We start from the raw sequence: 15,981 nt of genomic DNA, 5'->3' as shown, positions 1-15,981 counted from the left end.
TAGAGTCTTTCATTAGCAAATCTGCAGATGACACTAAGCTGGGAGCGTGTGTCGATCTGTTAGAGGGACGGAGGGCTTTGCAGAGGGACTTGGAACGGTTGGATAGATGGGCAGAATCTAATGGGATGAAGTTCAATAAGTCCAAGTGCCGAGTCCTGCACTTTGGCCACAATAACCCCCTGCAACGTTATAGGCTGGGGATGGTGTGGCTGGACAGTGCTCAGGAGGAAAGGGACCTGGGCGTGCTGGTTGACAGTCGGCTGAACATGAGCCAGCAGTGTGCCCAGGTGGCCAAGAAGGCCAATGGCATCCTGGCTAGTATCAGGAATAGTGTGGCCAGCAGGAGCAGGGAGGTCATTCTTCCCCTGTACTCAGCACTGGTGAGGCCACACCTTGAATACTGTGTCCAGTTCTGGGCCCCTCAGTTCAGGAGGGACGTTGAGATACTTGAGCGTGTCCAAAGGAGAGCAATGAGGCTGGTGAGGGGCTTGGAACACAAGCCCTATGAAGAACGACTGAGGGAGCTGGGGTTGTTCAGCCTGGAGAAAAGGAGACTCAGAGGTGACCTTATCACTCTCTTCAACTTCCTGAAGGGTGACTGTGGTGAGCTGGGGGTCGGTCTCTTTCTCCGGGCAAGAACAGACTGAACAAGAGGACACAGTCTCAAGCTGTGCCAAGGGAAATACAGGCTAGAATTACGGAGGAAGTTTTTCACAGAAAGAATGGTCAAATACTGGAATCATCTACCCAGGGAGGTGGTGGAGTCACCATCCCTCGATGTGTTTAAAAAAAGACTGGATGTGGCACTTGGTGCCATGATCTAGTTGAGGTGTTAGAACATGGGTTGGACTCGATGATCTTAAAGGTCTCTTCCAACCTAGAAATTCTGTGATTCTGTGATTCTGTGATTCTGTGTTTTGGATTTGCAATGAAAATAGCATTGATGAATCACTGATGTTTAACCTACTGCTTGCACAGAATCTAGGCCTTGGGTGCTTCTCATGACCCTAATAGTGAGGAGGCTCTGGCAGCACAAGCCAGAAGGGTCACAGGCAGGACAGCTGATCCCAGCTGACCCAAGGGATAGCCCATAGCATTTGATGTCACTCTCAGCAATAAGAGCTGGGAGAAGGAGGGAGACAGAGACCTTCAGAGATACAGAGCTTGCATTCCCAAGGACACATTTATGAATAACATTGTTAAACATCTGCCTGACAGTGGGAAAAGGAAAATGAGTGCCTTGCTTAGTTTTGCTTTCATGTGCAGCTTTTGATTTACTTATTAAACTCTGTCTCAGTCCATGAGTTTTCTCACTTTTTTCCTTTTGGACTGTGTCCCTCATCCTGCTGCAAGGAGTGTGAGCATGTGGGATTTAGGTGTCTGATGGGGTTAACTGCAATAGTCAAATATAAACAGGCAAATCATTATAGCATTAAAGCATTATAGCTTTTAGGCATTTTCTCTGGAAATATGTTACAGAAAATGCCAACCAACAGCAAACTGAAATAAATGCCAGCAATAAATGCAAGATACACTCTACACTAATACAATATAAGAAATTAATAGAAATTTCTCAGACTATCAAAATATATGATGAAAAGGCCTGCTGATGTAGTTGTTTTCTAGCATAATAGCACTCACAGAAATTAATTATTGACTTGGAGGAAAAAGAAGGGAAAAATAATATTCTCAGGGCATATGCTTGGCAATATGGAAAACCCAGAAGACCAAGTTAGTAAAGTGTAACATCTCAATCACTTATGCTTATTCTTTTGAATGTTTCATCTGGAAAATAATTGAAAAAAAAATCTATACATACATACACTTTAAGTCCTGACTGGATTCTAAATATGCCTTGCTTGCATCTACCTGACATACTGAAATATACAAAACAAAACAACTACTTGACCCAAGCAAGACGCATTTTCAGCCCACTGTTTCATGCAATGCAAACAGATGAATAAATTAAGCAACTACTATGCCATGATGTTATTTCAGCAGATAAACAGATGGAAATCTTACTTCTGTCACCCTTTCACAGGCTCATGTAGCAGGAAATGCATCTTTAGTGTTTTGAAAGCTGACATCTCCAGAGACTGCCACACACAGACCTTCACCACTGCAAGGAAATTGATGCAGTACAGCCAGGAGGGGAGCCTCCATCAACTCAATGCAAGTGTAGTAAAAGGCATGGACTAATCAGGCATGGCAAATTCTCAGTGTTGTAAAATGTGTGGAGAAAAGAGGTTTGAAGTCAGGAATCACGACCAGTTGGTAGAGAACACAAAAAACTATGCACTGCAAATAAGGAGGTAGATTCACTCAGAGATAAGAAAGGTATTAAATATGGAAAAAACTCTATATTACTGCCACTTTTTAGAGCTCTTCAGGTCAAGATTTCCTAACTGCTAATCTATCATATTGGGCTTTTAAATTCTACCCTTTGGCCAGGAGAATCTTTAAAAAGCATGAATTGCTTTATTATTTGTGTTATTTGTTTTCGCTTTCAGTTATAGAGATAAGGTTCATAAATGCTTGTAACAAAATTCTAACTTAAGCTGTTTTGAATACATTTTTTACTTCCAAATCAAAGATAAACAGTTACTCTCTTATAACATATATGCTTAATGCAGAATACAACAAAACTGATGGCAGTTAAATACACACTGAAATACTGCAGACAACAAAGAGTAACAGCCACTTAGCCCAGTGTCCTGCTTTAAGCAGTAGCTAATACTTAGGGACATAGCAAAAGATGACCTTTCTACATGTAATGTATTCATATTGCCCAACAGACTAAGGTCAGAGCAGTGAAAATCCTTCCAATTCTTTATGGATAACACTATCACGAAAGGTTGAATTGCTAAATGCTTCTAATTAAATATTGTAAAGCAGAAAGAATGACCTACAATTTTATTGAACAAAATTAAAAAGTTCTGGGAGTCACCTTCAAATAAAAACTTGTCTGACCAGTTCTCCACTGACAAGAGGGGAGTTGTAGAAAAGGATCATAAGTCATATGCCACCTTCCTTTTAACCAAACAAAATAATTAAGTGCAATTATGAATATTAAATTGACTTGTTAAAGCCAAATAATCTCATTTTTAAATCAACTTGGAGAATATAATATTAAACAGCACTACCATGGAGAATCAGAATAGTTAGGGTAGGAAGAGAACTCTGAAGATGACCTAGTCCAACCAGAGATGATCTAGCCCAATAGCCAAATCAGATTTAAAACTCAACATTCAAAAAGAAGCTGATATGCAAAAACCACAAGTAAATAAATATTTTGGGACATAGAAAGGTGAAATGGAGAAAAAGCATACAATTTCATTTTCTAAGAACTTGCTTTAAGACAGAAGACCTATTTTCACCAATCTGGGAAAGTTAACAGAAAAATGAAAGTTTCTCAACACCATAAAGATACACCTTCCAGAAATTGTTTTAAAAGACATCCAAAAAACCCTACATGAAAATACATTCTGATGCAACGACTTCTAGAGACACATCTTATTGGTAGTTTTAAATGAACTGAGACCAATATATTTGCTTTGAATGATTACAGAGTTACAAGAAATACTGGTAAAAATTTAGTGAAAAGCTAAATTTCAGTGGCTGCATAAAATGTTGTAATTTCTTAACCCTCTACTACTTTATATTTTTAAGACCTTCTTTATAATGTAACCTGCATAGCCTTTTAAGATCTCAGAAATACCACATAAGGTTTTATGAAAGATCACATCTGATGCAACATTAATTTATATTTGTCGTTATAATTTTATGAAGTATATAATTTTGAATATTTAAAAAGTACCAATTACATAGTAACATTTGACTATTTGTTGGATTGAAAATACATTTGTGTGTGTTTAAATGTACATGTATACAAAAAATTGTGCACAATCTCTTGATTAAGGGTAGACAATGGCTAGTAGAGCAGCAGTAGTCTTTTTCTTCAAACCCAAATGCAAAACATATATCCTGATAAAGATAGTAAATTTCTTGTTTCAGCCGTTAAACAAACATGAACTTTTCTAATAATGAAGATGAACTATTGAAGACTGCAATGTCAAAAAACTGGTTGGAAGAAATTAGTAATTAAAAGCTAATATCCCAATAGCAACAACAAAACAAGCAAAAATAGCAACAATTAAAAACAAACAAAACCACAAAACCCAAACAAACAAAAAACCCCAAACAAAACAAAACAACCAAAAACACATCACGAAACTTCAAGGTATGCATCAAAGTTTTGGAAGAACTTATTTTCTAGGGAACAACACATGATCATTTGTAAACAGCCCTCTCATAACCACCAAAAACTATCAACTAGTATCCAAATAACATAGGTACTCCATCAGAAAGAATATTAAAAGCTTCCAATTTGCCTAGCTGCCATAAAGCAATAGTATAAAACCTAAGTAATTTTTCTGTACCTATGATTCTATGAGAACTTGGGTCATGATTCAAAGTGCAGGTTGAAAATCTTAAGAAATGTCCAATTTCTTAAGGTGATTTTAGTAATGTAGGGCAGGGATGCAAATACAATTTCTATTTTCAGAAAGAGTTCCAAAAGACACCTGAAAAGTACAGATGTAAACCTGAGATGTAACAAGACTGTAGAAATTATAATTAAGCTTAAATTCAGCTGACACATGGATAAAAATTACATCAACAAACCACCACGTTTTTTTTAAAGCAAAGTCCTGCATTATAAGTCCTGCATTATAAATCCACTAATGCTTTCCAGAAAGATTATCTGGCATAGAGATGAGAGAAATTCTGTTTAGGTGTACTATTTGTAGTTCTAAAAGGGCATTTGAGTAAGCCCAAATGGAAGGTTCTTACAGAGATTAGAAACTCTTTCATAAAATGACAGGCTTTTTTTCTGCATGTTAGCTTAAAATATAGTTAGTTGATGGTAAAAGTAAATGGTCAGTTCCACCAGAGGAGAGAAGTCATTAATGGACTTCTTCTGTATCTAAACTGTTTCACAGAATCACAGAATAGGTAAAGCTGGAAGGGAGCACAGTGAGTCATCTGGTCCAACCTTCCTGCTCAAGCAGGGTCATCCCAGAGCACAATGCCCAGGAGAATGTCCAGATGTTGAATATTTCCAGCTCTTGAATATTTCCAATGAGGGAGATTGCAGTGCATGGTCACTGCACACTAAAGTTCTTCCTCGTGTTCAGGTGGAACTTCCTTCATACCAGTTCTTGCTCATTGCCTCTTGTCCTATTACTTGGCACCATCAAGTAGAGCCTGGATCCATCCTCTGATGCCCTCCCTTCAATTACTTATAGACATTGATGAGATCCTCTCTCCAAGATCTTTTCTCAAGATTGAGCAAGCCCAGCTCCCTCAGTCTTTCCTCATGAGAGAGATGCTCCAAGCCCTTAATTATCAATTTTCCCTCCACTGGACTCGCTCCAGGAACTTCATGCTTTTTTTTTGCTGAAGATTCCAGAACTGGACAAAGTACTCCAGATGTGCCTCACTAGGGCTGAGTAAAGGGGCAGGATCACCTCTGCTGACCTGGTGGCAATGCTCTTCCTAATGCACTCCAGAACACCATTGGCCTTCTTGGCCACACAGGCACACTGCTGGGCTCATGGCCAGTTTGTTTTCCAGCAGGACCCCCAGGTCCTTCTCCACAGAGCTGCTTCCCAGCAGGTCAGCCCACAGCCTGTACTGGTCCATGGGGTTATTTTCCCCCATGTGCAGGACCCTGCTCTTGTCTTTGTTGAATTTCAAACTCTTCTCTGCCCATCTCTCCAACCTCTTAAGGCCCTTCTGAAGGCCTGGACAGCCCTCTGGGGTGTTGGCCACTCCTCCCAGTTTTGTGTCATCAGTCAACTTGCCAAGGAGGCATCTGCCCCTTCATCCAAGTCATTGATGAATAAGTTAAATGATACTGGGCCCAGTATCATTTAACCTTGGAGGACACCCTTAGTGAAAAACCTTCAACTAGGTTGTCACTGATTATGACCCTCTGGGATCTACCATTCAACCAGTTCTCAATCCACCTCACTGCTCACTCATCCAGTCAACAGTTCCTGATTTTGTCTGTCAGGATTTTGTGAGAGACAGCATCAAAAGCCTTGCTGAAGCCAAGGTAGACAATATCCACTGCTCTCCCCTCATTGATCCAGGTAGTTGTTTCACTGTAGAAGGCAATGTTTGGTCAAGCTTGATTTATCTTTAGTGAATCCACGCTGAATACTTCTAATCTAACACTTCTTGTCATCCATATGGATACAGATGGCCTTCAGAATGAAGTGCTCCATTGATGTGAGGCTGACTGGCCAATAGTTCCCTGTGTCCTCCTTCTTGCCCTTTTTAAAGACCAGGGTGAGATTTGCTTTTTTCCAGTCTCCAGGCACCTCTCCTGATTGCCATGACCTTGCAAAGATGACTGTGAGTGACCTTGCTACGGTGTCCAGAAGCTCTCTCGTGGACACATCCTGCCAGAGCTCATGGGCTTGTGGATGTCAAGTTTGCTTAGGTGTTATCTAACCTAATCCTCCTTCACCAAGGAAAAGTCTTCTTTCCAAGACTCTTTTACCCTGGTCTGTGTCAGAGAACCCTGAGGGCTGATCATGTTAGTGAAGATTGATGCAAAGAAGGCATTTGATAACTCTGCCTCCTCTGTGTCCCCTATTACCAGGGCTCCCCTCAATTCACTAATGGGCCCACATTCTTCTTTTGTTTTTCTTTTTTTATTCATGCATTTTAAGAAGCTCTTGTTGTCCTGGACATCATTGGTCAGATTTAATTCCAGATGGGCCTTGACCTTCCTGGTCTCTCATTTCTAATTATTCTGACAATCTCTCCATATTCATTCCAAGAGGCCACTTCCATCCCTGCTTTCATCTCCTGTGTATTTCCTGTTTATGATTGAGTAGTGACAGGAATTCTTTATTTATTAAAACACATCTCTTGTCTCCTCTGTCTGATTTTTTACTTTTTAGGATGCATCATTCTTGTGCAGAGTTAGATGTGATGCTTGGATATCGACCAACTCTCTTGGACCCCATTTCCCTCTGGTGCTTTTTCTGTGAGATTCTTCAAGGAACATCTCCAAACAGACTCAAGTCATCTCTCCTGAAATCAATGCTAATTTTACTTGCTGCCCTGCTTCCTCCTCACCCGATACTGAACTTCACAATCTCATGTCCACTACAGCCAAGGCTGCTCCCAACCTTCATATCACCAAAAAGGCCTTCCCAGTTCAGTAGAATGAGGTTGAGGAGTACACCATTCCTTTTGGGGTCTTCCAGTACCTGTGTCAGAAAGCTGCCACCAATGCTTTCCAGGATCCTCCTGGATTGTCTCTGCTCTGCTGTGTTGCTTGTCCAGCAGATGTCAGGATAGTTAAAGTTATTGTCTGACAATATATTAGAAGATGGAAAACAAGACAAGCAGTGAAATGACAAAGCTTGCTGATGATAGCTTACACAAAACAGTAATGAGGACAATTACCTGTGAAGAAATAAAGGTCCTGCAAAACCAAGTAAGCAGTTAAATGAAAGACTAAATACATTGTATTTTCTAGGAAAAAAAAATGAAAAAGCATCAGATAAAGCTAGTAAAACTACAGTGAACAGAAGGAAATACTTCTTCACTGAAATGTCCTTGTCATAAAATATTTAGAATGCTAAAATTTTATGTGAGCTTGAGAGGAAAAAAAGATGAAATCATGGATGAAAAAGTCCATCAAGTTTTACTTACTCTAAATACACTGGATTTAGGAAGTGTCTATGCCATAAACTGTTAGGGAGTAAGAAAATATTTTGTAGAAGTATCACTATATAATTTCTTGCTATTTTTTCCTTATGTTGTATCCAGTTACATGAATCTTTCTTACGCGTCTCTAAAACTGTTCTCATACTCTTTTAATCTAGGGATTACAAACAGGAAATTTTATGTTGAATGCATGGTTTGAAAATTAGATAAAAATATTGTTAACATATTTGGTTAATGCTGACTGAGTGGGGTCAGAAAAAGTCAGTGGTGAATTGTGGCCATCAAAGCAGGAAGAAAACAAGAGTAAAATGCACAATCAACTACTATCTTGGCATTAAGTTAACAAGGGGAACTGCCACAAGTTTCTGAAATGGATGCACTTTTGCTCAATATGTTCAAGAAATATCTGAATTAGAAATGATCTTGAATTATAAAACTTGCAACAACTTTCAGCAGATGCGGAATCAGTATAGAGATTTTTTTCCTGTATTAGTAAACTGTTGGTAAGTAGTGTTGCCCAAAAATAAGTGTTTAAATTTTTGAAAAGTACAAAGCAGTATTTGTATTTAAGAATTTGAACTAATCATGAAACTTACATGGATTAAAATAATTTGCAAGGATTTTCAACATTAGTGTAAATCTCTGCATGTCATTCTGCAAAACAAAGTTAGGATGCACAAGGCATAGAACTGAGGCTAGAATCCAATGAAATAAGAAATGTATATGATCCTGTTGAGTTAATGCACCACAAAACACAGAGAACAAGCACATGATGAGAAACACAGAGAAGAGTGGATAGAAAGGCAACAGAAATCATCAGAACAGTGAAAATACCACAAGAGAATATACACTGAAATTTATAAAATTGAACAGTTCAGAAAGTAGAAATGTGTCATAGATTTAATTCTTGATTTTGATATGTAGAAAGAAGGAAAGCTTTACTTCCCCCATCCTCACAAAAGGGGGATTACATAGTATTTAACTAAAGAAACACATCAACTGTCTTGTGAAACTCAAAACTACACAATGAAACTGTCCACAGTCTCGCTGAGGTTTAGTTGCTGTTTTTGTTTGTTTGTTTGTTTTTAATTAGCCAATAATAGGAACAGTAAAATTAAAGCTATATTTTTCTCTTGGTAGAATGAACGTGAAGGCACATGTTTCATAGATAGGCTAATTTCACAGTTTGTCAAAGTGAGACCTTCCTGAAGTCTGTGTTATGGTAAGTGGTTCTTATTTCACACATTTGAAATTCATGTTTCTAGACATGGGGGACTAACGATGGATTCAGATAATTCAGTATTCTGTCACCAATAGAAAAGCAATCACTGTTGGGCAGTTAGTCATGGAAAAATATCTCCGCGCCATCTGTGACAAAAACCCTCAGATGTATCTGAAACTTGGTGCTTAGTGCTAGGAAAATAGGATAAAATGTGGATCACAAACTCCAGACAGCTGCCCCAGGCTCCACTAGTATCCCAAGAACTCAGGAACAAGCCATAGTGCTGGAAGCAGATGAACGTCATGCTTTAAGCAAAAAGAAATCTTCTGAAATACAGGATGTCAGAGTGTAAATCCCATATCTAAAGTTCAGTCATCATTGTGGAAAATGGTTAGTTTTGTCTGTTCCAGAAGACTCAAATCTGACCTAAATAGAAATTCAGCTTTCCCACATGATGCCGATAAAGCCAATTTTTACTATGTTTACATTACTGATTTCATTCCCTACAGCATCTCTTCCTACTATTTTACACCATGACTATTTACATTATTTGTTAATCCAAAAACTTTTGTCATACAGTTTATGTTGAAAGACAGTATAAGGAATATCTTATATTTAATCTTTCACACATGTCCCAAGTTACAAAAGGAGACAAGTGTGTATGAAAGCTATTACACTTTGTATTCTCATATATAATTTGCCATGAACTATAATATTCTATTGCTAGATTATAAAAGATTTTGTGAAATCAAAATATGCAAAATCTTATCTTAGAAAAATGGGTTTCTTTGAAGGCTCTGCCATGTATTTGTCTCATATTTTGTGCAGCTGTTTTATACTCAATTATAGATGAAGACCATTCAGTTCCAGTGTTTGAGTATGTTGGAGATTGTTTCTCTACTACTACTGTTTAGCTACATACTTCTTTTCTCTTCACCATGCCTTTGAGAATAAAAGTACTACTGTGACTGTGAAATATGGTACCATTTTCTGAAATATTGAATGATCCTAAGCATTCATGAAACACTCTAACATTTAAAACTATTAATTTGTGGTTTCTTTTCATAGTAATGATATGGGAAGTCTGAAAATCCATTATTTATTTGTTTTACTTGTTAACTACACAATCACCAAAGTCTGGATGAAGATCTCATTTTTAAAGAAAGATTTTCAAATAATCCCTAAAATGATGATGTGAAAATAATTCAGTTAAATTTCTAAATATTCCATGTTTTTACTTAATAAAGCTACACATACATTTGAAGCATGAAACAGACCCAAAACTATTTATACTATAGTGGTTAAGAGATAAAATATTATCTATAATGAGACAGTGCTTGTATTTCTGTCCTCTCTGATCCCTATATTAATTATTCTACCTTTTTAAGTAGTGTTATTTTATGCAATACTTTCAAAACAACAATTAATATTTATTTACTTTAAAACAGTCTCATAAATATTTAATTTTCAATATTTATAAAGTTATCCAGCTATTAAAAACCATGAAATAGCTCCATGTGCAACACCTCAATGTGTAAGTAAACAAAATTTCACAAAATCTTCCTAGATTTTATCAAATGGCAGATACATAAAAGAGGATCATCTGTTAGTTCTTGTAATAACATAAACTTAAAAGAATTACTCAGCTAAAAACTGATAAATACAGATGTATTTAAAAATTAATTTTTCTATTTCTAAAACTAAAAATGATGTGGCATATTCAGTTCTATTCCAGTCAGAAAGGAGGTGTCCTTCTATCTCGCACTGTAAGCAAATATACCATTTTGGGGAACAGTGGGGAAAGGGCACTGGGTGATAACATCCCATAACCTTTTGCTCCTCATATTCTATGTAGGAATTGGAATGATCTTCAAAATGCCCAGAATCAGATGCAAATGTCACTAAGATTTAAGAATGTCTTCATGAATTTTGATGGGATGAGGCATGGATATCTCCACTACATCTAGTTAGTTGAGTCTGAGAAGCACAGAAGCAGATCATCAAAACCTTTTAGTAGTAAATTATTTTAGTGTTAGTAAGTACTGTTATAAGTACAATATCAAGTAATTAACTCCAGCATAAGTAGATCAGTAAAGTGAAACAACAAATACCCATATTATATATATGCATTTCATTGTGTTTTAGTGGTTTTACTTTGAAAAAAGCTTTACAAGTTCCTGAGAAATGCCCATTAGCAGCTGAAGCAACAAAGCAATGCTGTTCCTGATGCCATTCAATTGCATCTTATGAATTACCTCAAACGAATGTAATTTGTGCCTTTCAAGATTGCTCCATGATGAAAACTAAAACAAGGGCAGTGGGAATGATCAGGAGAAGATTCAGTTCAAAAATCAAACTGCTGGATCTAAGGTAAAATGCTAACGTAATTGTACCTGTCACGTAAGCAGACATTTACAAGACTTAAACACATAATAAATACATGTAAAATAAATACAGTATCAGCCATAGCTAGCTAAGTGGATAGTGGAATTTGTGAGGTGGAAGAGGTCAAGTTAAAGTAATACATTTGATCTAGTAAAGAGATGAACAAGCAAGTTAAGCATACATTCTAAAGAGTTAATGAAATAACTTAAACTGAAATTTCCTTTGACCCTGACTTCTAGAAATCATCATTCTCATAAGTATTTCTAAAACTTCTCTGAAAAGGGAAAATTCTTTGCAACTTTTTTATTCTAGTAAATAATTCAGTGTTATATCACAGCCCTGAGTGCACCTGTTCTAATGCAAATACTCAGTTTTACCTCACTGGACTTTCTCTCAACTTCCAATTCATAAATTTCAAAACTTAAATTGCAGAACCGTTGCTAATCCAAAATAGTACCCATTTATGCATCTGTTTTCAGTGCCTACCCTCATTACTAGAAAGGACTTAACACAGTTTTAAAAACAACAGAAATAGCAATCCCTTAAGACATGATTTGCCCTTGATACCCTTTCCATTTTACAACCATTGCCTAATTTCTGATATGTCTAATAAACACACCCTCTCAGGCATCAAAATGAAGGCAACTTAGATAAAAAAATTATCCCAGACTCTGGATTGACGGTGAGGTGGTGGTGGGGAATCCCACAAAATAAACCCAAACAGAAATAAAAGGAGGAAAAAAAAGGCAATCCCCCCACACAACCACCACCACAGAGCACATATTCATTGTTTGCTTCTTTCAAGTGCTATTTAGTGAACTAAAAGTTACCATTGTAGGGCAAGAGAGAAATAGATTCAATATCTAGGCATACAATCACAAAGTTGATTATATGGAGATGCTGTTGTGAATGTTCACCCTTTCTGTACCCTTCTACCTATTCATATTCAATTAATTTTATTCTTGCAGAACTATAGCTTCTAAGAATAAATGTAACTCATGAATAAAAGAAGACATAGGATATAAGAATAGACAATAATCCTCTGCCTTCTGCAAACTAAAACTGCTGCAAGTAAAACTAATTTTATCAGGAAAGAATTGTGTAAATAAAAGGATCGACAACTTGAGCTCTGCAAGTTAGAGTTCAGATCTAAACCCCACCCTTTTCCACTCAAATAGGGTTCTAGTTTTGCTGTATTAGGAAATTATTAAACTTGTTTATACTAATCCTTCTCTTGCCCCTTTCAATAGCCTGAATTTGGAAATCCTAGGTCTTAATTATTACCATGCAGCAAAGTACAAAGATCTTCTTATCTTAGACCACTAGATATGAATATCTAGAGTGCACAAGTGCACTTGTACCACACCACTGTGGAGCTTTACTTTACACTACAGGAAAGTTATGGACAAAAAAGAAAAACACCTCAGCAAGTCACACTGTGCAGGTTTAGTCACAAAATGCTCATTCACTCCATCTGCCGATTCTCAACAACACCAGCTCCATTTCTAATATGTACAATCACTGGTTTACCTTTTGTCTCCCCTCTCTCATTTTCTGATGAATAATCATACTTTCTATTATCCGGTTTTGGTGCTAGACAGCAACCATGCAATTAAAAAAGTTCTTGTAAAGTTCTTGTAAGAAAGACATACATCTGTGTCAAAGGTAATATAAAAAAACACCCAACTAATTCTTTAATAGAAATGCATGTATATATATGTTGTACTTTAGCTTTTTTTTTGATTTTGCTGTTCATGCTCTATAAAGACTGTATGCCCTTCCAGAGGTATCAAATAGCAACTGATGGTTTATATAGTGCATTATGTACTTTAAGAGCATAAAGAATAACATTGTTAGGTTTTTCTTGGTCCTGGCTCAAAACTTAGTAGTAATTCAAGTCATTCACTCACAGTGGTTTTTTTATGTTATGATAGACATTCATTTTCAAAAGAATATAGGAAGTATTCATTTTGTTTTACTCACTCATCTTTAAATAACCACAGAATTATTTCATTTTAATAGTTGCCAATATTAAATAAGAGAAAATAAGAGTAAAGTTATATGTCAAAACTCAATTGCTGTTACAACACATCAAACAAATGCTTGTGTTTCATGTAACACAACACCTTTAAGAGTTTTTGTTGGTTTTGGTTTTTTTTTTTTACAATTCAGCTGATATTTTTCTTCTTTTTAAAACTGACAGAGCTGGAAATAGAATGCATCCACTCACTAATATGAAAGATAAACATTCCATAATATTGGCCTAGTTTTTGGTACACCATTACATTTGCTTCCAATGATGTCATTACCTTTGTAGTTAACCTTGAAACCAATTGAGCCCACACTTTCATCCGTTTGAAGGTGCAACCACATCTGATTGCTCATGCTCACAATTAAGTCAGGTACAAAGCTCCCGGTTAACCTATAGATAGAAGAAAATTTCTGTAAAGCCATTAAGCATTAAGTAAGGAGATTTTTTTTTCTTTTTGTAACAAATCTAAATAACTGCCAAGCATTTTTTTTTTAATATTTACTTTTAAATTCATTGCATTCAGCTCACACTAAATTAGTTATTTACTAGCTGGCCCACCAAGACAGCTCTCACATTTCCAATGACTGGAAATTTGATAGAAGTCTATAAACACATGCAACTACTACTTACATTGTATTGAAATATTTCATCTCACTTTCAGTTGCTGCTTCAGAAAGAAATACAATCTCCCTAATCCTTAACCTCATCTTCCAATCCACTACCCAGGTACATGAAGGCATATCAATAGCAGTGTCCACTACTCAAGTACATGAAGGCATATCAATAGCATTAGAAGCCCATATTGAGACATTAGAGTGATTCCTTGATTTTTCTAATATGCAACTACCCGCTTTGAAATACAAGTCTTCCATATTTAAAAGAAAGCTGTCATTTTTAAGTTGCAACATTATTATGAAGGCTCCTGTGTTCCCTGCACTTTCTCACCTCCTCTCATCACCTCTTCTACAACAAAGGAAGAACAGCCTAAAAAGAATCAGCTGTTGTCTATTCCTTCATTAAGAAAACTAACAAATGTCACAACTTTAAAACCTTCTACTGTTACAGGGTGTTGATTAATAGAAAGAAATAAACCTGATTTTCTTTCTTTTCCTTTTTTTTAAATTTTAATATTGTTTGCAAAAACTTGCAAATCAGTGCAACCCTAAATGTTGATTCTATTTGCTGAATGAACAGTGTGATAGCAATAAAGAAATGTTGTGAAAGCTGCAGTTTTATGCTATACTGCATTTTTTCCCCAAAATTTTGTCTCAGATTTTGTTATAGTTTATTATCTGAAGTGAAATTCTGAACAGTTTCCAGATATTTTTTATTCTTGTAAAGTGGATCACAAGCACAATACTGTATAGCAGTGAAAACTGTTCATTTTTTGAAGTTCTAACCATTCTTTAAAGCTAGCTGAAACTTAAAATGGACTATTTTAAATGCATTTTACAGTTAATTTTAGTTCTTTCCTCTGGTCTTTTTTAGCTTCCTTCTCTATTAAATAGTCTGCTGTGGGAAAAAACCCCACGTCTGTTTCCCACATCTGTGTTCACAGATGGAGCTACTAGAAAGACTCTTGCCAGAACTGAACAAGTAAATGCCTGGCCAAAATAACATATTAACTGCTCATTCCTGCACTAAGGGAAAGTGTCTTCAATGAGTTCAGTCTTTGCCAAATTAGTAGATTAACAGGATGTTTCTGAGAAACAACACTGATGTAATGGCTAACAGAGTTTTGTAATTGTCACTGGTGACTGACAGTATGTATTTTGAATATTAAGGGCATTGAGAATGTTAATCTCTCTGTTGTGTCAGACAGAACAATTTCCATAAAAAATCTCCATCAAAATGTTCAGCATTCCCATTTTCTGAAATTAATTATAAACACTTTTTTTTTTATCCATAGTTTTACAAGAAATACTTTCCAATTAAATAGTACAGGAAGAAAAAAAAAACATTTGAAAATACATTTATGAAAAAAAGCCAAGAATAAATCAAGAGAACAGAAAAATCACTTCTTGATCTATCTTTTAAGTCCTTTTTTAAGTCCCTGTAAAACATTTAGGAGTGGGCCACAGAGCAATACGATCCAGAAAACCATTATTATATGAAGGAAGCTATTTAAAAATAATGAAAGTCTGCAGTGGAGAATTATTCTTTCTGTCCTTCTGGGGATTTATGTAGGTTCCTCTACCCTGTATTCAGTACCTAGATTCCTCTCCTGGAAGTATATGTTCCCTTTTAAGAGCTGAAGAGTGAACACTGAGTGCAGTAGAAATGGAAGTATGTGATTATGATGTCTCCCTTTTTATTAAACAGCCTAACAGTTACAACACTCAGCAGGGTGTTTTCCAGTTCTTCCTCTACAACTCCAGAACTAGTCCTCCCCACATCCTAGTGACATATATTCTCCCCCTGAGAGAGTATGCTGAAGACTGGGTTTGAGGACATTCAGAAGATTGTGACACTCTCATTTGCTGAAGACAACCTGTAATATGAGATTAGACACATGCACACCCAACACAGCAAGCATACTGAAAGATTTAATTTCACGATTTGTATGCGGGATTTTCAAAAGGCTTGTTACAGG

The 15,981-nt window shown here is 36.5% G+C and overlaps 1 protein-coding gene across 1 annotated transcript in view; it reads right to left on the bottom strand.

Moving 5' to 3' along the window:
- The window catches only part of CSMD3 (CUB and Sushi multiple domains 3), a 595,264-nt gene that overhangs the window by 291,693 nt on the left and 287,590 nt on the right, over positions 1–15,981 (bottom strand). Inside the window, exon 13 of the mRNA XM_036400790.2 lies at positions 13,666–13,778. Coding sequence (XP_036256683.1) covers positions 13,666–13,778 — 113 coding nt within the window. The remainder of the gene's footprint in view (positions 1–13,665; positions 13,779–15,981) is intronic.

Source organism: Molothrus ater, chromosome 1 (genome assembly GCF_012460135.2).
Source record: "Molothrus ater isolate BHLD 08-10-18 breed brown headed cowbird chromosome 1, BPBGC_Mater_1.1, whole genome shotgun sequence".
In the NCBI taxonomy this organism is placed as follows: domain Eukaryota; kingdom Metazoa; phylum Chordata; class Aves; order Passeriformes; family Icteridae; genus Molothrus; species Molothrus ater.
Note: the sequence above shows the minus strand (reverse complement) of the source record. Positions and strands in the feature narration are given on the sequence as shown.